The 21,843-nt window shown below is 49.4% G+C and overlaps 1 protein-coding gene across 2 annotated transcripts; it reads left to right on the top strand.

Moving 5' to 3' along the window:
* The first annotated feature begins 1,214 nt into the window (after positions 1-1,214).
* CLEC19A (C-type lectin domain containing 19A) lies at positions 1,215-21,613 on the top strand. 2 transcript variants are annotated; one of them, XM_087417046.1, is made up of 5 exons: positions 1,215-1,304; positions 12,288-12,453; positions 16,519-16,612; positions 18,818-18,933; positions 20,208-21,613. In XM_087417046.1, the coding sequence occupies exons 1-5, from the start codon at positions 1,217-1,219 to the stop codon at positions 20,344-20,346; spliced, it is 603 nt and encodes a 200-aa protein (XP_087273172.1). In that variant the 5' UTR covers positions 1,215-1,216; the 3' UTR covers positions 20,347-21,613. The 2 variants fall into 2 exon arrangements, with proteins under 2 accessions (XP_087273172.1, XP_004441914.1); XM_004441857.2 differs by having other exon boundaries at positions 18,818-18,950.
* The last annotated feature ends 230 nt before the right edge of the window (positions 21,614-21,843 follow it).

Here is a 21,843-nt window from a genome sequence, read left to right as displayed (position 1 = left end):
CAGGAGAGGAGGGGGGAATGCAGCGGCGAGAGTGTGCGGGGGACGCCAGGAAAAGGTTTGCTCGGGATCAGCGATAATCATGGCAAAATTTCCTGTCATTTATTGAACACCTACCACTTGCCAGCATCTATGCTAAGTATTATAAACAAATTATTTCATTTCATCTTGGTGAGGTAGGTTCTGGTATGATTCCCTATTTTATCAAGGAGGAGACAGGCTCAGAGAGGCAAAGGGACTTGCCTGAGGACACACGAAGTGGAGAGAAGAAAGACTCCCATGCTGGGAGAGATTAATTCTCCATAAATGCAATGAGATCCCAAGGAAACAGCAAACCACACACCAGAACTGTGCCCTAATGATAACGTTTGCTTCTCTTTGTCGAGCACTTGCTCTGTGTCGAGAACTTTCTACTGGCGCCTCCTTTAACCCCCAGGAGACCCTGAAAGGAGAAGGTGGGGAGGAGGCTGAACCACGGAGGCCTTCCTGGGTGCTTCCCGGCAGCGGGATCCCCCAAGCCTTCAGGGCAGGCAGGTAGGGGCGTGGGGACCCCCGGGGGGAGCCCGAGCGCGCAGGCCCGCCTGAAGGGGGCGCCCTTCCCCAGCTCCACGCAATTGTCCCCATTGCTCCGCAAAGGAGGGCTAAGTCTCATCGGATCTTCAGATTTTCAACGGAAGGCAGAAATCTAGACTTACACCTAAAATCTCCTGATTTTTATACCCTGACAACAAATTAAAAAGTTTTTTAAACACGGCATGGATCAAACAAATGAGATCCATGGGTGCGCTGGCTACGCTGACTTGGTGTTTTTACCTTCTGGTACGTATTTCCTCCGAGGGGGCCTAGAGGCTTATCTCCTGGGACCGGCTGGGATGTGAGCTCCGTTATCATCCCATCTCACAGAGGGGGAAACTGAGTCTCAGAAGCGCGCGCACGCCCAAGGCCACACGCGGCTCAGAAGCAGGGCTGCGGTTCCTCCGGGTTCTCCGAAGGGGGCTGGCCCGGGGCAGCTGTGAAGCTGTGGCTCCGAGCTGTCTCCAGCGGCGCAGAGGCGGGAGGAGAGAAGGGAGGGGAGGAGGAGGAGACTGGGCTCTACCCGGTGTGTCCTGAGCTGCCGGAGGCCCCGCCTGCGCCCAGGAGAGCGATGCTGGACCCCGGCTCCCGCGGAAGGGCCTCGTCCCTCCACCCAGGCGCGGAGGTGGCTTTCTCCAGGCTCAGCATGCAGGGGTGGGAGCTGTGGGCCGCGGCCGCCCTGACCCTCCTGTCTGCACAGGCCTTTCCACAAACGGACATCAGTATCAGCCCAGGTGAGCACAGGGGCCAGGGCCGGGAGCAGGTGGAGAGGAGGCCACCCCACAGACAGTGCAGTTCTATCACTGAGGCCTGGCTGCCTGGGCTGCAGGCCTGTCTGACCCTTGGAGTGTTGGGGGGCCGAGCTGAGCCTCCTGGCAGCCCCTCCAACTCCTTCCCTCCACCTCATGGGTGGTGTCCGAGGGTCAGACCCGGAGTCCTGATTTTAAATCCCACCTTTGCCGCTTAAAAGCTGTGTGACCTGGTGCAAGTTTCTTAACCTCTCTGAGCCACAGCTTCCTTTGGAAAACAGTGGTCACAATGGTACCTTGGCGCTACTGTGGAAGGGAGATGAGATAACATGTGGAAGACCTTAGTGTGCGGTGCCCGGCACCACTGGAAGATCTGAAAATGGTATTTTTGTTAGAGATTTGCCCTCTGGACTCCCCCCCCTCCCGCCCTCCGCCCCACCTTGGCTGTGACAGCCCTTCCCAGGAAGCTTCCAGACCCGCTGCTGTGTCACCAGAGGTTGGGCATGAAGGAGGACACACTCGTGCCTCCAGCGGCCTCCCTGGAGGCCTGGCCCAGTGACACCCAGCTCTGCAGGTTTTGTAGGGCAGCCCAGGGGCTGGGACCCAGCAGTCTCAGGCATATGGCCTGCTGGTGTCCCATGTGGAGGGTGCAGATCTTCAAATGAGGTCCGTTTCTTCCTCTCTGCAGTGGGGAGACGGGGCTGCGGACTTTGGGGGACCCCCTCTGGGTTGGAAGAGTCCTGTGTCCAGCAATGTCCTTGTGGATGAGGATCTCACCTGTCACCTCTGCCATGAGGGTTCTTTCCAAACATTGTTTAAAAGATATGATAACATCAATAACAACAATGAAGATTTACACAGCCTGTGTGCCAGGGACTGGGTTAAGCACGTTTCATATGTGGCTTTATTTAATCCCCACATGACTCTATGGCAGAGATACTATTTTTATCCCCATTAAAGTAAAGCTCATAATGAAATACCCATCGGATTCCCATAAGGCCACGTTATTGGGCTGTTACAGTGTTGGGGTGAATTTAAACAGTGGGGTGATAGGGTTGCCAGATAACATGCCTGATGCCTAGGTAAATTTGAATTTCAGATAAACTATAAATCATTTTGTAGTGTAAGTGTGTCCCAAATATTTCACAGGATGTACTTACACTAAAAATTATTTGTTGTTTCTCTGAAATTCTAATTTAACTGGGCATTCTTTTTTTTTAAATCTGGCAACCCCAGTGGTGGGGGATGAAGGGAGTCTTAGTTCATTGGGTAAGCATCAGGGGCTCCAGTTCTGTCATAAACTCTCTGAGTGTCTTAGCTTGGGTGGCCATAACAAAATACCATAGACTGGGTGGCTTCAACAATGGGAATATTTCTTGCAGTGCTGGAGGCTGGAAGTTCAAGATCAGGGTGCTGCATGATTCGATTCCCCAGTGAGGACAGCCTCCTTTCTCCATGTGACCTCACATGTCGGGGATTGAGAGAGAAACAGAGCTCTGGTGTCTCTTTCTGTTCTCATAAGGGCACTAATCCCATCATAAAGGCCCCACCCTCATGACCTCATCTAACCCTAACCACCTCCCAAACTCCCCACTTCCTAATACCATCCTATTGGGGGTTAGGGCTTCAACACATGAATTTGGGGGGACACAAAAATTCAGTACATAACAGTGTCTTTGCATCCTTGCTCTTCTGCCTCAGTTTCCTCATCCGTGCAATGGGTGAACAGGAGAGAGGCTGGACAAAACATCCTTGAAGGCTGCCTTGTATGTTCCAAGATCTTGCCTTTCTGCCCCGCGTGTGTGGGAAGGGCCCGAGGCTGAGCTGAGAGGGAGAGAAGGAGGGGAATCCTCTCCCTCACTAGCTTGTGCCCGTGGGACTTCTCTCTGAGCTTCAAGTTTCCTCCCCTGGAAAGTGGGGATAATAAGGGTGCCAGCCAAATGTTTTGGGGACCTTCAATGAGATCATGCAAGTGAAGTGCTTAGCAGCTGGTAGGCACTTGAAAAATGAATTATTACTCTTACCACCTCTGCCACTGTGGTGTCGATGTTATGATAGAATTGGCCAGCAGACACAGTTTTCTGTTGGGACAAAATGCCTCCAGTAAGGAACTTCCAGGCATCTAGCCCCACGCCTCACCCCCACTCTACAGGTAAGGGGACTGAGGTCGCTCCAAACCCAGCGACTTTGGAGATCTCAGGGTTGGAGTTGGAAGGAAGGGTCCTGGAAATCCATTCAGCCCATCCCTTCCATATTACAGCTGTGGAAACTGAGGCCGACAGAGGCCAAATGACCCAGCCAAGATCATCATCTGTCTAAGCTGTAGTTCCACTGCTCCCCGGGCTCCCAGCCTGGCAGAAAGCCCAGCTCCAGCCTGAGCAGACAGATCCTCCAGAGGAAAGTGATTTCAACCCAGAATACAAGGCGTGAGTGTGAGTGTGTGTGTGCGTGTGGTTAAGTGGGTGTGTGTACGACTGTGTGAGTGTGCACGTTGCTATGTGTCGAGGGAGGGCTTATCTTGGGTCTTGGTGGGCCCTTGCAGACCGTGAGGGTGGGTGCACAGAAAAAAGCCCTCCTTATGGAGAGCAGGCCTGGTTTGTCTTCCTTTTCTGGATTCCCCCAGCCTTTGGGTACGAAGCAGAACAGGGCATCGGTCCTTCCATCATCCATCCAGCTGCTCCGGACTTTTCATGAACATGCAAATATATGCAAATAGCGCAACTCAGCCACACCCCTAGATCCCTAGATCCCTAGCCCCCAGCCACGTCCCTTTAGACACTTCTGGAGACTTGGGAGTATTTAGCCAGACTAGATCCTTTCCCCAAAAGCTTTTCTCTGAACCTGGCTTTGATCACATCGTTTCAGTGGATTCACAAGTGTAAGGTGCTTAGAAGGTGCCTGGCGCCTAGTAAAAGTGACATCAATATTTGCTATTGTGAGTCTTCAGCTATAACCATCAAAAAGTTTCCTTTCCTGCTGCTGAGCCCAAGAACTCTCTGCGCGTTCTCGCAAAGTGTTTTGAAGCTCAGGTTGGCTACTGCAGGGCTTCAGGGGTGGGGAGGGGGAATCAGTCAAGTTCCGTAGCCTCTTCCTCTCCCTCCAAGAAGCTGGCGTTACTCTCTCAGCTCTGGGGAGATTCCAGGCTGTTTCTGCTGTAATAATATCTGATGTTTACTAGGATGCCTACCATGAGCCAGGCACTGGCTTCCCTGTGAAGTAGGCCTATTATCATGCCCATTTTACAGATGAGGAAACTGAGGCACAAATTGCTGAATTTCCACCTGGGGCCATCTGCCTTCAGAGGCCAAGCTCTCAAGCTGGACACAGAGACCTGCATAACTGTGTCAGTGCTTCCTAAAGTACACGCAGGAGTCTGGATCATCGAGTCAGATCCTAGAGTGCCCCGTGGACACTCTGGCCCATTCCCCACCCTCCTCTATGGTCACGGAGCACTCTGCATACTTCTGGAATATCTCTTAGTCTGTGAGGACCCATTGCCCTGTGTCTTATGTGTTCCTCCACCGAGACTGTGAGCCACTTGAAGGCACAGACCTCAAGCCAAATAGGCACCCAGGAAATGTGGAATTACTTGCTTAATTAACTGTTGGTCTTAGCGCTGGCTGCTATAACAGAATACCATAGGCTGGGAGGCTTAAACAACAGGAATTTATTTTTCATAGTTCTGGAGACTGGGAAGTCCAAGATTAAGGTGCTGACCAATTCAGTTCCTGGTGAGGACTCTCTCCCTGGTTGCAGACAGCCGCAGAGAGAGAGAGCTGTGGTCTCTTCCTCTTCTCATAATGGCACTAATCCCATCATAGGGGCCCCACCCTCATGACCTCATCCAACCTAATTTCCTCCCAAAGGCCCCATCCCCTGATACCATCACATTGAGGGATAGGGCTTCAACATATGAATTTGAGGGGGGATAGAAACATTCAGTCCATCACACTGTTAAATTTGGTGTTTAATATATCTGTCTTACAAATGAGAAAAACAAGACCAAAAAAGGTGTTTTTGGGAGGCACTGTAGGGCTCGGGAATTTCTGAGTCCGTGGACTTGAGTCTCATCCTGACACCGCCACTTGCTAGCTGTGGAAGCAAGTGACTTAATCTCTCTGAGCCTCAGTTTCCTCATCTGTAAAGTGGAGTTGGTACTGATACCCGTTCCGGGTTGGTCTCAACAGTTACGTGCTAACCACCCAATGAATGGCCGCTGTTATTCGCAATATAAGAAATCACCCAGGGCTGTTGCCTCCGTATCACGTGGCCACAGGAGCAGCCCAGAGAAGGGAAAGGAAGGCTCAGGCATGGGAGGCCTGGGACCACGAGTTCTGCACACCAGAGCCAGGGCGCACTGGGGAGGAGGATGCTCCGGCAATGGGATGTGTGCACCAGGGAGGCAGCAGAAGTGAAGGCCGTGAGGGTGACTGAGCCCTCCCAGCGGCCACCCTCCCGGACACTGGGAGACACTTTCTTTCGACCCCCTGAGATGTCTGGGGCCCGGTAGGTGGGGGACAAATGTGGCCGGCCTCCCCACCTCCACTCCGGGCTGGCTCCCAAGGCTGATCTGGGCAGGAGGTGGCAGGGGAGTGGTTTGTGGGCGGCTGGATTGGGGCCAGGGGAGCCAGCAGCCAGATTGAGTGGGAAGGTGACAATTTATTCTTTTAAAAAGAAAGAGAAAAAAATGAGCCCTGAACTGCACTGGTGTGTTCTCTTTCCTTAACAAGCTCTGAGCTCCCAAAGGCTTTGACTCCCACTCCAGCTGGGAGACCTCGGGGGCCCTTGGTGCTGCTAATTAAAGTAAAAGACCATGTAGTTTGGCCTCCCGGTTTCTAGAGCAACAAGCTCCTTCGTACATCCCTTCCCCCTCCTTCCCCTCCACCCTCCCTCTGTCACCTTCAGTCTCATCTCTTGCCTCCTCCTCCTCTTGAATTCCCAGCCAGGCTGAACCATTTGCAACTCTCCAAATGCTCCCTTCTCTCTCATACCTCCGGGCCTTTGCACATGCTAAGCCCCCCACCTGGAACACTCTGTTTCTGACCCTTACTCATCCTTCAGGTCTCAGTTGAGACATCACCCCCTCCAGGAAGCCCCCTGGATCTCCAAATCTGGGTTATGTGCCACTTTTAGGTGCTCCTGTGCCAACACCCTGTATTTCCTCCATCCGGGAAGGGGACTCTGGCACCCTGTCGTAATCACCCGTGGGCTCCTTGGAGACAGGGTTGGGGTGGCCACCAGTTCACCTAGGGAGAGCAGAGGGGCAAACAAATAACCAGCTTCCAAAATAATTTGGGGGCTGCTCCCTCAAGTTTTTGCCTGCATGACACACATCCACAAATTCCCTGTTAATGACAGCTTTACTTCTGCGCTTATTTTTCTTTTTTTCTTTCTTTTTTTTTTTTTTTTTGTGAGGAAGATCAGGCCTGAGCTAACATCTGCCAATCCTCCTCTTTTTGCTGAGGAAGACCAGCCCTGAGCTAACATCCGTGCCCATCTTCCTCCACTTTATGTGGGACGCCGCCACAGCATGGCCCGACAAGCGGTGCGTTGCTGTGCGCTCGGGATCCGCACCAGGGCCGCCAGCAGTGGGGCGCCAGCACTTAACCGCTACGCCACGGGGCCGGCCCCCTGTGCTTATTTTTCTTAATGTGGGTCTCCATAGACTAAAAGACCCAAGAGGTCAGAAGCCACCTAGTTTGCCACAGTACCCCCAACATGTAGCCAACTACCCTGGGTTGGCCCTGTCAAGCTATAACGCTGTGAAAATCCCTTCACGAGAGACACAGATTAGCAAAGGCTGGTTTGGGTTTAGGTTGATGAAAGGCCTCTGATGCTTCTGTTCCCTGTTCCTAAAGTCCCAGAGGTAAGGGAGGTGGAGGCGGGAGTCCATCACCATCCTAACGCAAGCCTCGGTTCCTTTTTGCCTCCCAGGTCCCCCAGTTAAAGGCGTTTGCCTGCCCAGGTGGAAAGGGAGGAATTGAGCAGTGACCTGTCGCGGCCCCATTTTCTGCTGTGTTTCACCCCAGGCATCCATAACCACCGTTTGCTCAGTAGGGAAAGTCAGAGAGACCAGGAGTCGAGGTGGGGGGATGGTGTAAGTAGCTCGGTGGGGTCACACCTCAGGGAACTTGTTTTCCACAAGAGGACTTGCTTTTGAAATAGCCACCAGGGTTAGGACCCAGGAGAAGCCTTGGAGTCTCCCCGGAGACAGGAGCCTGCCCTCCTCCCCTCCGCTCCCAGCCCCCTTCATTGAATTGATTGTGAATGTTCCCTTGAATGAGTGAATGAGCGAGTGAGGAGGAGGCAGGAACCCGGTCCGGAGGGCAGTGGGGATGCCGGGAGGGCTTCAGTGAGGTGAGATCAGGTTCTTGGAAGGGTCCCTCTGGGTTTGGAGGGTGAGATAAGGTAAGAAGAACAGCTAAGAGGCAGCTGAGGATGGGGAAGGAAAAAAAAAAAAAGAAATGAATTAAAGAGAGGCTAGGAGATGGAACAGACCAGTCCTTAAAATTGATTAGATTTGAGGAGAGGGAAAAAGAGAGGAAGTAAAAATGATTTTTGGCAAATACCCAACAATGCTAGACAATTCTGGCCAATTCCAGCCAATTCTCTTTAATCATAAGTGTGTGTGTGTGTGTGTGTGTGTGTGTGTGTGTGTGTACGCACCTCTGTGCATTTATCTGGGGAAAGAAAGAGACAGTTGCTTTAATCAAGAGAGCTATGCTATAATATTTGATATCAAATAAAACACATAGGTGGATTAAATGTAATGGAGTATCCTAGGCTGGATCTGGGAACAGAAAAAGAAAACACTGGTAAAATCTGAATAAAGCCTGTCATTTATTGAGTAGTCTTGTACCCACATGAATTTCCTAGTTTTGACAAATGGACCACGGGAATGTACTTAACATTAGGGGAAACTGGACGAAGGGTGTACAGGGACTCTCTACTATTTTTGAAATTTCCTGTAAATCTAAATGTATTCCAAAATAAAAAGTTTAATTTTTTAAGAAAAAAAGTGAAAGAAAAGAAAAAGGGATGGAAGACAGAGCGGAGACAGCAACTAGAAGGATGTGCAACTATGACATATAATTGCCTACTGGGGCTTTGGGGGAAAAAAAGGAGGAGGATTGGCAATAGATGTTAGCTCAGAGCCGGTCTTCCTCAGCAAAAAGAGGAGGATTAGCACGGATGTTAGCTCAGGGCTGATCTTCCTCACAAAAAAACAAGAAGACAAAGAGGGGGAGACTTCCAGATTAGACAATACGGTGAATTTGAGAACACAACCTCTCCTCTATAGACGTCTGGAAATGCCGGATAAACTGTTACAAACATCCTTGGAACATTAAGCTGGGCTTCCAAGCAAGTGAGGGGAGTGCCCAGGGGCCAGAAACAAAAATGAAAACCAAAGCAGGGGGCACATCCTCTTCAGAGCCCTGGGTGAGGTGTCAGCCTCCCTAACACAGAGGCTCAGGTGTCACATCTGCACAGGTGGGAGGTGACATCAGAGCCATTTGAAGCAGGGAGTTGAGACTGCGACCCTCTCGTAGAGCAGAGACCCGTGAAGAGTTCCGCCTTACAGGAAGGGTACACCAGGGGGAAAAATATCCTCCCCGTGTCAGACAGAGACGACAAAGAAGTGTGTCTGCTTCATCCTGAGCTCAGGGAGGAAAAAGCAAGGTGTCCCCTCTGTAGCATTCTTTGATGAGATCTGTACCATTAAATTTAAACACAATGTTCTAGCAACATCATCAGTGCTTTTAAGCCATGGGTTTATAATAGTAATATGTTTTAACCTTCAAATTAGAGAAATAACCCAAACTCGACTTCTAATCAGTTGGGTAGCCTGTGGCTTAATTTTTGTTAAAGAAAATACACACAAGCTGAGAAATGTGGGTGTTTGCCGTGATGTTTTGTGTTGCTGTCTTCCACCTCAGGCAGGGTTTCTACTGACATTTGGGGTTGGAAAGCTCTTGGTTGTGGGGGTTGTCCCGTTAATGGTAGGATGTTTAGCAGCACCCCTGGCCTCTTCCCATTGGATGCCAGTAGCACCACCACCCCCATTTGTGACAACCAAAAATGTCTTTAGGCATTGTCCAATGTCCCGTGGGGGTCAAAATCGCCCTTAATTGAGAACCACTGCTCCAGGGTGAGCAACTCAGGGAGGCCTGGGATGTGGGACTTTCGGTTTTAAAACCGGGGCAGTCCTGGGCACACTGGGATGGTTTGGCCCCCCTACTTCCGTCTCTAAGATGAATATTTAGGATGTCAAATAATTTTAGGAGTGGGGAAAGTGGTTTAGCAGCAAATACCATCCTCCTGGCCAATTATTCCAGCCAACTCCCTGACAAATGTGGCCAAGTCCTCACCAGTGAGTGTCCTTGGTTACAAGTGACGGCTGGAAACCAGATGGAAGCGATTCGCTGCTTCTCATCCAGGTGCAGGGGGAAAGTGCTCCAAAAGTAGACCCCAGGGAGTGGTTCAGCTAGTCTCTCTGTGTGGAAGGCAGTGCCCGCAAGTCCCGACAGAGAGCTGAGCTACACTCCGAGTTACACGGTGTCCTTCAGCACTCTCAGCATCGAGGCGATGTCCTCCTAGCCCAATGCTCTCAACTGAGAAAGCAGGAGACCGAGCTCCAGAGAGGGGCAGGGACGGGCCAAGGATACTGAACCCTCCTAACTCTGCTAGCAGAGCTCTCTCCCTTTGCCATATAGAGAAGGGTTAAGAGAGCAAATTCTGCATTACTTTGGATAATGGCACACGTTGAAACACAATTGGCCAGGACTGACCTGGAGGGCTGGGACAAGCCAGGACCGACCTGCTCAGCTGCTGGGGTGGGGGAAGGGCTGGTCCTGGTCAAATGGGAGTGCCCAATGGCTCTGATCAGTGATGGGAAGCGTGGCCTGGAACCTGCCTGCTTAGCATAACTCTCTTGATTAAAGCAACTGGCCCTTTCTTTTCCCCAGAAAAATGCACAGAGGTGCATGCACGCACGTGTGAACACACACACACGCTTTCAATTTTGCATTTAATTTCAGGGGATTCACTGGACCCCTGAAGCCCATTAACACAGGTTATAAAACCCTGAGCTAATCGTTAATAATCAAACCATCACAGAGCAATCCAAGTGCTCCGCGAATTTATTTGTCCCAATTAGTTGGCCAGCAAGCTCATGAAGTAGGTGCTAAAGACTAGTAACCATTCTCAGCCCTGTTGATTTCCTTCCCATGGCGAAGCATCACGTGGACTCTAAGATCAAAGACTCAGGTGTCAGGAGGCCTGAGTTCAAATCTCAATGCTGCCACTTACTAGCGGGATGACCTTGGGCAAGTGACTTAACCTGTCTAAGCCTCAGTTTCCCTATATGTGCTTGGCACTTCATCAATGCTCAATAAATGTTGTCCACTATGTTTTTATTCAAGAGCTCAGCCAGCTATTATAGTGGCTTGAAAGGCAGAGATTCCACACCCTTAGGTGGCCATGAAAGGGACCTAAAGATCAGCCAGTTTGACAGCTGAGAAGGGAAGGAACATGCCATTGTCACACGGCATGTCAGGCGCAGAGCTGGTGGCCGGGACCCAGACTTCCAGATCCCAGTCTAATAAATTTTTTTTTTTTTGTGAGGAAGATCAGCCCTGAGCTAACATCCGTGCTAATCCTCCTCTTTTTGCTGAGGAAGACCGGCCCTGAGCTAACATCTATTGCCAATCCTCCTCCTTTTTTTTCCCCAAAGCCCCAGTGGATAGTTATATGTCATAGTTGCACATCCTTCTAGTTGCTGTATGTGGGACGCGGCCTCAGCATGGCCGGAGAAGCGGTGCATCAGTGTGCGCCCGTGCTTCGAACCCGGGCCGCCAGCAGCGGAGCGCGCGCACTTAACCGCTAAGCCACGGGGCCGGCCCTCCCAGTCTAATAAATTTCACCGCTGCCTACCGCCTGCCCTCACCGATGAGCCCCCCAACCTAGTTCAAGGAAGATTCTCAGCACGCCTTCCTCCCCGGAGCCGGTCCCCCTGAGTCGTGGTTTCCAAAAAAAGTATCTCCTGAGAGGCCTTCAGAGGGGCTGAGGCTGGGAAAACTTTATTGTCTCAAACATGGGTTTTTCCTTTGTGCCTTTTCAGAATTAAGAACAAATCCTGAACACCAGTAGTTCGATGGGCTAAAGATAGTAATAGTTTTGGCTGTAGTTTGTCAATAAACATGTGGAAAAATGTCTGCCCTTGCCAGAGAGCCCAGAACTGCAAATTGCAACAAGATGCCATTTTTTGCTTATAAAATTTGCAGAGCTTGCCGTTAAAGTGATAACACTCGGCGCTGGCCAGGGCGCTGTGAGATACACACTCTCAGACATTACTGTGGGAGCATAAATTGCTTTCAGGAGGCAATTTAGCAAATTGTATCAAAATCTTAAAAACCTTTCCGCAGAAAATCATCAGAAATGCTGAAAAGCTTCATGCACAAAGGCTGTTCATCCCAGCATTATGTGTAATTGTTTTTTAAAAAGGGAAACAATCTAATTATCCATAAATAGGGGGATGATTAAATAAACTCTGGGGGAGGGGGCCACTCAGTGGAGTATTCAAGAGCTATTTAAAATAATGTTTACAAAAATTTATAATGACATGGGGGGAAATGTTTATATTCTAATTTTTAGAACTCAGAATACTGACAGGTGTGTAGTGTACAATATAATAACAATTGCATTTTTTAAAAATCACTGTATTCAAACATGACAAAAAAGATACACCAAAGGATTAACATTTTCCAAGTGTTTTCTAATGAGCGTGTATTACTTTTATTATTTTGTAAATTTTAGGTGTGCACGTGTTTTTTGGGGACCTCAGGCCTAGAATTGCATTAATCATAATGGGACATGTTTTTATTTTCATTCTTGAAAAGGTGTCATAAGCTATAGAGACAATGTTTACACTGCCAATCTTCCTCCTGGTTGGTTTCTCTCTGCCCCCAGCCATGCCTGAGCTGTCCCAGGCTTCCCTGTGCCCACTCTTCTGGATGGAGTTCCAAGGCCACTGCTATAGATTTGTTCCTGTCAATAAGACCTGGGCCGAGGCCGACTTCTACTGTTCTGAGTTCTCCATCGGCAGGAAGTCCGCCAAACTGGCCTCCATCCACAGGTGAGTGGACTCCTTGGTCCTCCATAGCCCAGCCAAGCACCTTCTGGCGTTTCTCTTTGGTAATTGAAAGTAACTTTTATCCAGCCCAATTTCTCATTGAAACTGCCCGTGGCAGTAGGAGGCAGAGCATGTAGCAGGGGTAGCAAATAGCACGCTGAGAGATCCGTCGTTATAAGTGCTGATCTTGTGCTATGCCCTGCTCTCATAATACAAATATGAAGACTATAATCAAAGAATAATAACTGACATTTATTCGCTAAGTGTTTGTATACGTCATCATATTAAAGCTCCCTCAAACCATATTAGGTAGGTATCTTCATATTACAGATATGGAGCCTGGATCTCTGAGGAGGTAAGTAACTGGCTCAAAGCTACACAGCTATTAAGTGATGGAGCTGGGATTTGAACCTGAGCAGTCGAATCCCATAGCCCATCCACCAAGGCCTCCTTCACGTTCCTCTGTGTCTGCTAAGCTCCAGCCACACTGACTGTCTCAAAGTTCTCCAGTCTGGTTCAGCCCTTTTACTCCTCCATACCTTTGCACATGCTGTTCCCTCTGCTGAAAATTCCTGTCCCTGTCTTCTCTTCCAGGTAGGTACCTCCTCAACCTTCAAGCTCTGACAACATCTCTTCACCGAAGTCGCCCCTGACTCCGTGGCACCCTAATTGCTCTCTTTACCCACCTCTCCTACAGCCCTTCCTGCATCACAGTTTAGTGACTTATTTTCACATCTGGCTTCCTTGCTGATTTGTGGGTTTCTTAAGCCAGCTGTGATATGTTCCATTGGCACCAAACTACAAATTCCCAATCTTGTTCTGTTTTTCAAGAATCTCAGACACTTGATGTTAGAAAGACAGTTGGTTCTTATGCTTTAGAGTCACTGAATTTCGTTAAGAACAGAGAAGAGGTCCTCTATGTGACTTTCCAAAGGAGTTATGAATCCTCCCGTCTATTCATCCACCAGATATATTGAGCATCCACTGTATTCTCGGTGGTGCTGAGGAATATGTGGGGCAGTCAGGGTCCAACCAGGAAAACAGGAACCACTACAAATATTTAAAACAAAGAGAATTGCCTGCATACACAAGTGATGGAAGCTAAGAACTTTTTTATTTGTTTATTTTTTTGCGTGGAAGATCAGCCCTGAGCTAACATCCATGCTAATCCTGCTCTTTTTGCTGAGGAAGACTGGCTCTGGGCTAACATCTATTGCCAGTCCTCCTCTTTTTTCTTCCCCAAAGCCCCAGTAGATAATTGTATGTCATAGCTGCACATCCTTCTAGTTGCTGTATGTGGGACGCGGCCTCAGCATGGCCAGAGAAGCGGTGTGTCGGTGCGCACCCGGGATCCGAACCCGGGCCACCAGCAGCGGAGCGCGCGCACTTAACCGCTAAGCCACGGGGCCGGCCCCGGAAGCTAAGAACTTAAAGAGGGGGTAGTGAGGCCATCTAGAGATTCGCTATAGCAGGAAGACAGTTCCACCCCTAACTGGAGGGCAGGCCAGTCCTGGGGGAGCTGGAGCCCCTGAGGCAAGGCAACCCCTGCCAGCGACTCCCAAGGCAGAGAGGGAGAGAAATGCCCTGGCTTCTCTCTCCCTCCCATCCTCCATCAGTGCCTCCCATTACTTGGAGGGCAGCTGACATGATGGGGAAAGGCGGTCTTCCGGGGTCAAGTCCCTTGTGATACAGAGCACGGCACAGCACAGGACTGGCGCTTATAGAGATGGATAAAACAAGTTCTCAAAAATTCCCAGCCTATATAGGAAACTGACATATATGTAATAAAGAGTAAATTTAGAAGTGATTCCAAATGGGGATTTTCCTTTCGCTAGTCCACGGGAAGGACAGTTCAGCCTGCCTCGTGGTGCCTGTAACCTAGACCTTGGTTAACTGGCCATCAGAAAGGATTCTAGAGAAATAATACTTTCCTGAAAACAGGTAGAAAAGTTGAATTTGAACAACACATTCACCTCTTAAAAATGAAGTTCAGTTCCCATAAAGCTAGACAGTATTATAAAATCTCTAACTATATCTTGTCTTTGAAACACAATCCCATTCTATATTTTTTCATGCTTTTTAATTTTGTTCTTTTCCTTCATAATTAAACACACAATCAGCTTATGTCCGTGGAGCATCTGAGTGAAGTTTAAGATTCTCGTACTTTCAGCTTGCCGAATAATTCCCATCTTTGTTTCAAGTGACAGTTGAATTGAATTAAGTTCTTTTGATCTCTGCTCCTTATTACTTGCAGTAGCACCTTGGGCCTTTGTATGTTCCGGTTATTTTGACCAGATATGGGGAAATGCAATGAAATATTGACATAGTTTCCCAAGCAGATGCCATTGAACGAAGATGGAGATAGTGCTAAAATGACTGGGCGGCCGCTCCACCAGATGACTGCCCGAAATGCGTGTGCAGCAGTTCATGTAGGAGACCCCAAATTGTGCACGAGAGGGGCATTGGGGATGCCAATGCTTGCTCAGCAGGGTAGGACCAAGCTCAAAGAGCTGTTGGACTGAAAAACACTTTGTCGCCAGAAATCATACCACTCTCATGTTAGAGAGAAGACACACCCTTGGAACATCAACATTGAATAGAGCCTGGTGATGATGTGGGAGAAGATGTCAAATAGAAATAAAACATGATGTCAATCCCTATGGTCCGTGCAGTCCATTTGGGGAGACTAGACCTTGAGAAATAGAGAACTGAACCAATCAGCCTGCCCCTGGGAGGACAGAAACCTTGTGCTACCGGTGGTCAAGGATTGCATAGAGGGTGCTCATCGAAGGTTTTCTGGAAGAACTGGTCCTGGATCAGGATCTTGAAGGATTAGGAAGCTCAAGGAATGGGGACAGCAGATGTTCCTAATGAAGTAACCCATGGGAGACCTTATGTGCACTCAGCACAGTACCTGGCATGAAATCAGTGCTCAAGAAACATTTTAATGGCCTGATGAAAATCTCTATCATCTATCTGTCTATCTATCTATCTATCTATCTATCTATCTATCTATCTATCATCCATCCATCCATCCGTCCACCCATCCATCTCCATTTCTTTGTTGTTTTTGGCAGCCGACTGCCTCCAGGGTCCTCCACTGATGTCTTTTGTTGGGTGAATTATTTTATAAGCTCTGTGAAATAGGAGGTGAGAATCCCCTAGAAAGACACCAATGTCTTCTGCTATGGTTTAAATGTTTGTGTCCCCCATAAACTTATATGTTGAAATCCTAATGCCCAGTGAGATGGCATCAGGAGGTGGGGCATTTCAGAGGTGCATAGGTCGTGAGAGTGAGGCCTTCATGAATGGGATTAGTGTTCTTATAAAAGAGGCCCACAGAGCCCCCTAGTCCGCTTCCCCCTTGTGAGGACACAATGAGAAGTCTGTGACCTGGAAGAGACCATGCTGGCACCTTGATCTTGGACTTCTAGCCTCCAGAACTGTGAGAAATAGATTTCTGTTGTTTGTAAGCCACCCAGGCTGTGGTATTTTGTTATAGCAGCCCGAACAGACTAAGACAGCCTCTAAGGAGGGTGGACTGTTAACTACAGTGCTTTGATTTTGCTGAGTGGGCTATGCAAGTTCAAGCCTAGAGCTGAATTTTCCAGAAAAACAACAGATTTTGGAAATGGTATGAGAGAAAAGATTAGGAGAGAAGAGGATATGTAAGGAGGGTTTGAGAGAGAACAAAAATGTCTGGTGGAGACTTTCATTAAGTTATCTGATGTGTGCAATGCAGTGTAAACCCCTGTCTTTATCTCTTCATGATATCTTCAACATAATCTGCCTTGTTTGCTAGTGTTTTTGAGATGGATTTAAATTTTCAGGATGAATAGCAGTGCTGAGACCTGCTCTGAGCTGGTGTGGATCAAATCCAGAGGTGCCCATGGGAGGACAGCCACATCTAGGGGACCTAATTAAAAAGAGAAAGAAGAAAAAAGCAGGATTGCATCATATCTTCCATTTATTTGGTCCAGGAAGGCTAACAAGGATTGTTTGCAATTTTCAACTCTATCCTGTGAAAAGAGACAATGAGTAACGTGCTACTGTTTCTTACCTTTGTAGCTGGGAGGAGAATGTCTTTGTGTATGACCTCGTGAACAGCTGTGTTCCCGGGATCCCAGAGGACATCTGGATAGGGCTTCATGATCGTAGACAGGTGAGGAAGCAATGGCCATCAGGCCTCTTGGAAGCTCCAGCCAAGATTCTATGTTGATTTAGCCAACCTTTCCCATGGAACCTATGTGCCAGGTCGCTGCCGTGTGCTCAGCACACAGAGAGACATCAGACACCGAGATGCCCCAGTTAGAATAGGATAAGTGTGGGCCGGCCCCGTCGCTTAGCGGTTGAGTGCGCGCGCTCCGCTGCTGGCGTCCCGGGTTCGGATCCTGGGCGCGCACCGATGTACCGCTTCTCCGGCCATGCTGAGGCCGCGTCCCACGTACAGCAACTAGAAGGATGTGCAACTATGACATACAACTATCTACTGGGGCTTTGGGGGAAAAAAATAAATAAATAAAATTATTAAAAAAGAAAGAATAGGATAAGTGTTATGAAAGAGGATGTGATGGGAACATATCATGTGGTCAGGGAAGGCCTCTGTTGGGGTTTGGGTTCTCCAAAAAGCAGACACAAAAACATGATTAGATGTGCAAGAGATTTTTGAGGGGAAACATCTGTGAAGGAAAAAAGAGGAGGGGGCATAAGGAGGCAGGGAAGGCCCTCAGACAATGATGTGGGTCTGAGACCTGTGACAGGAGAGGGGGAAGGAAGGACGGGTAGGAAGAGCCTCAGATCACAGCACAGTTCTGAGCAAGTCTAGGCTGGGCCAATGGGGAGGCAAAGGATACCCATTACAGGAATGGGCTCATTCAGGAAAGGATGCTCACTGGTCAGGAATGGGCCACCACTAGTACCCCTGACATGCTAAGCCACTGACCGGGCACAGCCTGGATGGAGGAAGCAACGTGTCACTGGGAATGCAGTGGTGGATCCAATGGGGCAGGAGCATGTCCTCGGCACAAATAAGGTGGTGAGTCAAAGGGGCAGGGAGCTGAGGCTGCCAGTCGACTGTGCTCCCTGCAGCTGGTCCTCCTGCAGGAGCTCTGAGCAGTGCACTTCCATGGCTGCCACGGCCTCCCTGGGTTAGAGGCGTTTAAGCTAATGTCCAATGGATAAATAGGAGTCAGTCAGGAAGAACATTCAGGTAGAGGGAACAGCACAAGCAAAGGTCCTGAGGTGCGACCATGGCACATTCAAGGACAAAAGGGCTTGTTTTTTTTTTCTTTTCCAGGCTAGGTACCATGTACTAGCTAAGTCCTTTGCATGCTTTAATTCATTCAATCCTTACAATAACTCTCTGAGGGAGATATTAGCTCCATTTTATAGTTGTGGAAACTGAGGCTCAGAGAGGTTAAGTAACTTGTCCAGGTTGCAGAGCCAGAAAGTGGATGGAGCTGGAATCTCAAGCTCTAGTCTCTCTCTCAGAAGTAACATGCCATTTCCATTTTATGACGTGGCCTCCGTCATCACCTGTGCTTTGGGGAAGACTTTTCTAGAAACTTGAATAAACAGAGAAATGACTTTTGTTCCAGGACATGGCAAAGATGTAGTTCTTTCCACAGTTAATTTGCACTTTTATTGCAACACCAATCAAATTCTCAACAGGAGTCTTCCTTCAATTAGACAGCGTAGTTCCACATCGGGCAAGAAAAATACATACATTTGGACAAAAAGAAAAGGGATAAAGGATGCCTCCCACCCACTGGTAAATTAAAAAAAAAAAAAATGGGGGCCGGCCCAGTGGCGTAGTGGTTAAGTTTGCTCAGCTTAGGTGGACCAAGGTTTGTGGGTTCGGATCCCAGGCGTGGACCAACGCACTGCTCATCACGCCATGCTGTGGCGGCATCCCGCATACAAAATAGAGGAAGATTGGCACAGATGTTAGCTCAGGGCCAATCTCCCTCACCAAAAAAAAAAAAAGTGAAAGTTAGGGTCTTGGATACTGGAGTCAGATAGACCCGTGTTTGATTCCCGGCACTAATGCTCTCTTAGCTGTGTGAGTTTGGGCAGAACACTCTAAGCCTCAGTTCTCTCATCTGTAAAATGGAGATGATGCCTGCTGTGCGGGATGGTGAGGATAGAGTGAGTGACACACCTGGCAAAGCACCTGATAAGCCTCCAGAAACGGCAGCCGTAATGGTGGTGATAATAGCAGCCTATCAGATGAAAGGTGAGGACTTTGGCCCTGTGAGACATGGAGGTGTTAGAATTTTGTCCCTAAGCGGGAGCTGGCTCAAGCACTCGCTCTTTCTCTCCTCGGCCTGCCTCCTTGCCTCTGGATGGACACCCCCCCCCCGCCCAGGAAGGGCAGTTTGAATGGACCGATGGCTCCTCCCATGACTACAGCTACTGGGATGGGAGCCAGCCCGACAACGGCGTCCACGCGGACCCAGAAGAGGAGGACTGCGTGCAGATATGGTACCGGCCCACCAGTGGTGGGTGCCCCTGAGACAGGGCTCTTGCAGGGGTGCTGGGGAGGCACCACGGATGGCCAGGAGACCGGAGGATCATTCGGCCTCTTGGAGAGGGACCAGAGGTCGCTGGGGGCGTTAGGGGCAGGGCCGTTCTCCATGGTGGATATGTCTTAAACAATATTTCATGGTGCGTTGTTAACATGCAGACTATGATTTGGATGAAAAGACGTTAGACATAGAAGTGTGCGGAAAAAAAAGACGTGTATAGAGAGCAAAGGATGGTCCTTCTGTGTCAGCTCACCAGCACACCAAAGGTGGCTCAGCTCCTGAATGTTAGAACTAAGATACGCCTGAGACGCGCCGCAGAGAAAGCAGTGAGAGGACTGGGCTCCGTGCCCGGCCCGTTGCTTTCTAGCTCTGTGGCCTTGCAGGGAATGATTTATTCTCTCTGAGATTTCACTTCCTCTTCTGTGAAACGGAGTTAATAATCGCTCCCACCCGCAGGGCTGTTCTGAGGGTGAAAGGAGGTACAGTTGATAGACGCAGTGACAAGAGTGTGGACTCTGGAGCTGGACGCCCTTGTCTGAACCCCAGTGCCAGCCCGTGTTAATTGCGTAGCCGGGAGTAAATGCCTTCACCTCTTGGTGCCTCAGATTCTTCATCTGCAAAATGGGGCTGATGACACTTAACTCACAGGGTTGCTGTGAAGGGAAAAGAAGGTGATGTGGCTGCAGTGGTTTGCATGTGGTGTTAGCAATCACCACCGTCGTCGTTAACAACATCGTCACTCCTCACACCAATCTTGAGAAGTAAAAACTTAACATTTCCATTTTGCAGATGAGGAAACCGAGGCTCAGAGAAGGTAAGCAATTTGTTCGAGGTTACACAGCAAGCAAGTAGTGGAGCTGGGTTTCAAACTAGATCTGCAGAACTCCAGGTCCACGCACTCAACTGCTTTTCTCTCTTTGCTCCTTTTTCTTTTCCTGATTAGGGGAGGGAGGTAGGGAACAGCGACATGCTATCCTGGGAGCCATCCTGGAGCCTGAGCTGGGCCAAGTCTCTGGATGAGGTTTGTCCTGCCCCTCCACGGTGGCAAATCTAGACCAGCCTTAGCAGAGAATAAGGCTGGACAGCAGCCTCCTCAAGCATCAGCAAGAAAGGGATGCCAGTGTAGACATGAGGCCTGCTGGAGAGGGCTTTTACTGCAGCAGGGTGGTGGGGCACTTTTACTATGGTGGATGGACTTTCACCCAGACTCTCTGCTTTCTCCCACCGCAGCTCTGAGGTCATGGAACGACAACGCCTGCAGCCGAAAGTTCCCCTTTGTCTGCAAGATCACCTCTCTGACCGTTGGCTGATCCGGTCTCCCCCTCTGGGAGCCAGCCCAACTCCAGGATCCTCTGGTAGCTGTACCTAATGTAAAGTTGGCACAATAAATGTAAAACACACAGAGGACATAAATCTCCCAGACAGAGATGTTAAACAAGCAAATCTTAGTGATAGAGTGGTCACCTGGTCACAAGAGACAGGACACCCAAGTCAAACTGGCCTAATAAATAAAAAGGGGTGATGGGATTATTGGTCCAAGTAACAAAAGTCCAGGGGTTTTCCTAGATTCAGAGCTGACTCTCAGTGGCCTGGCTTGGGGCACGTGCCCATTCCTGAGCAATCCCTTTGGCATATGCTGGTTGGATTGACCCTGCTTGGATTCACGTCGCTGGGGCAGAGGGCACTGGGAGTCAATATCATCTGAACCACGTGGGCCCAAAGAGGAAGCTCATTCCCAAAGGAAAACAAAACTACTGCTAAATTCATACATTGCTGGTGGGAATGTAAAGTGGTGAAGGCATTCTGGTAAACGGTTTGGCGCTTCCTCAAAAGGTTAAATATAGAATTACCATATGACCCAGCAATTCCACTTCTGGGTATATACCCAAGAGAATTGAAAACAGGTATTGAAACATGATGGTCATGGCAACATTATTCCTAATAACCCAAAAAGTGGGAACATCTCTCAGCCACCACCCATATGATCTCATCCTGTGTGTCAGGGTCCCAACCAGCGCCCTGACCAGTGCATAACACCCTGCCCTGGTTGGAGCTGAGCTGCCTTTGAAGTTCGATGAGTCCCAGGCTTGGTCTGCCCTCCTGCCAAAAGAGATGATAACTTCCTTGTCTACAACCAAAGAGGCTCTTTAGCTTTTACTCCTGGAGCCAAGTGCCTGTTGCTTGTCCTCGGCTCTTTGTCACCTTTCTGTAGAGCATCACAGCCTTGTGGCAATAGCCATCCAATCTCCCCATTATGCTTATGGGGATTAGTGCACCCGCTCCCCGGTACACCCTCCCAGTTCACCCCGTGAAAGTGTGACAACCGGACACCCCCTTGTGCTGGGGGCCATCTGTGTTCCACCCACCACCACTGATGGCCAGCCTGGAGGGAAGCCATCTCGCCCGTAAGCCCCATCTTGTCACCTGCTTTCTCAGACTGCTCCCGGTATCAGTGGTTCTGGATTTGGTTCTCTGGAAGCAGTTGCTGAGACGAGTTTGGAGTAGAAGGTGTGTATTAGGGATCAGTACCTGAGAAGGGAAGGCAGAGGCAGACGTGAAACCAACATGCAGTCTCACAAATTATCAGCCAACCCAGCAGGGAGATCCGGGGCAAATACTGGCCATCGGAGTGGACCACAGAGGGCTGAGACGGCCAGGCTTTAGACCTGTGCCTCACTCAGTCACTGCTGTGGGCTTCCCCCGAAAGGATGTGCCTTTGATTAAGGCAGTTCTCTGCAGCTGAGGCTGACCCTGAAGGAGCTGACAGCTAGAAGCTCTCTGTCCTCTTCCTTGAACAGGGATCTGGGTGGCGCATCTCCATGTTACCACATCTGGAATCAAAAAGACAGGAGTTCAAATCCCACCA

Source organism: Ceratotherium simum, chromosome 26, assembly GCF_057802395.1.
Source record: "Ceratotherium simum simum isolate JZ-2026a chromosome 26, ASM5780239v1, whole genome shotgun sequence".
Lineage (NCBI taxonomy): Eukaryota > Metazoa > Chordata > Mammalia > Perissodactyla > Rhinocerotidae > Ceratotherium > Ceratotherium simum.
This window is presented reverse-complemented; position numbering and strand designations above follow the sequence as displayed.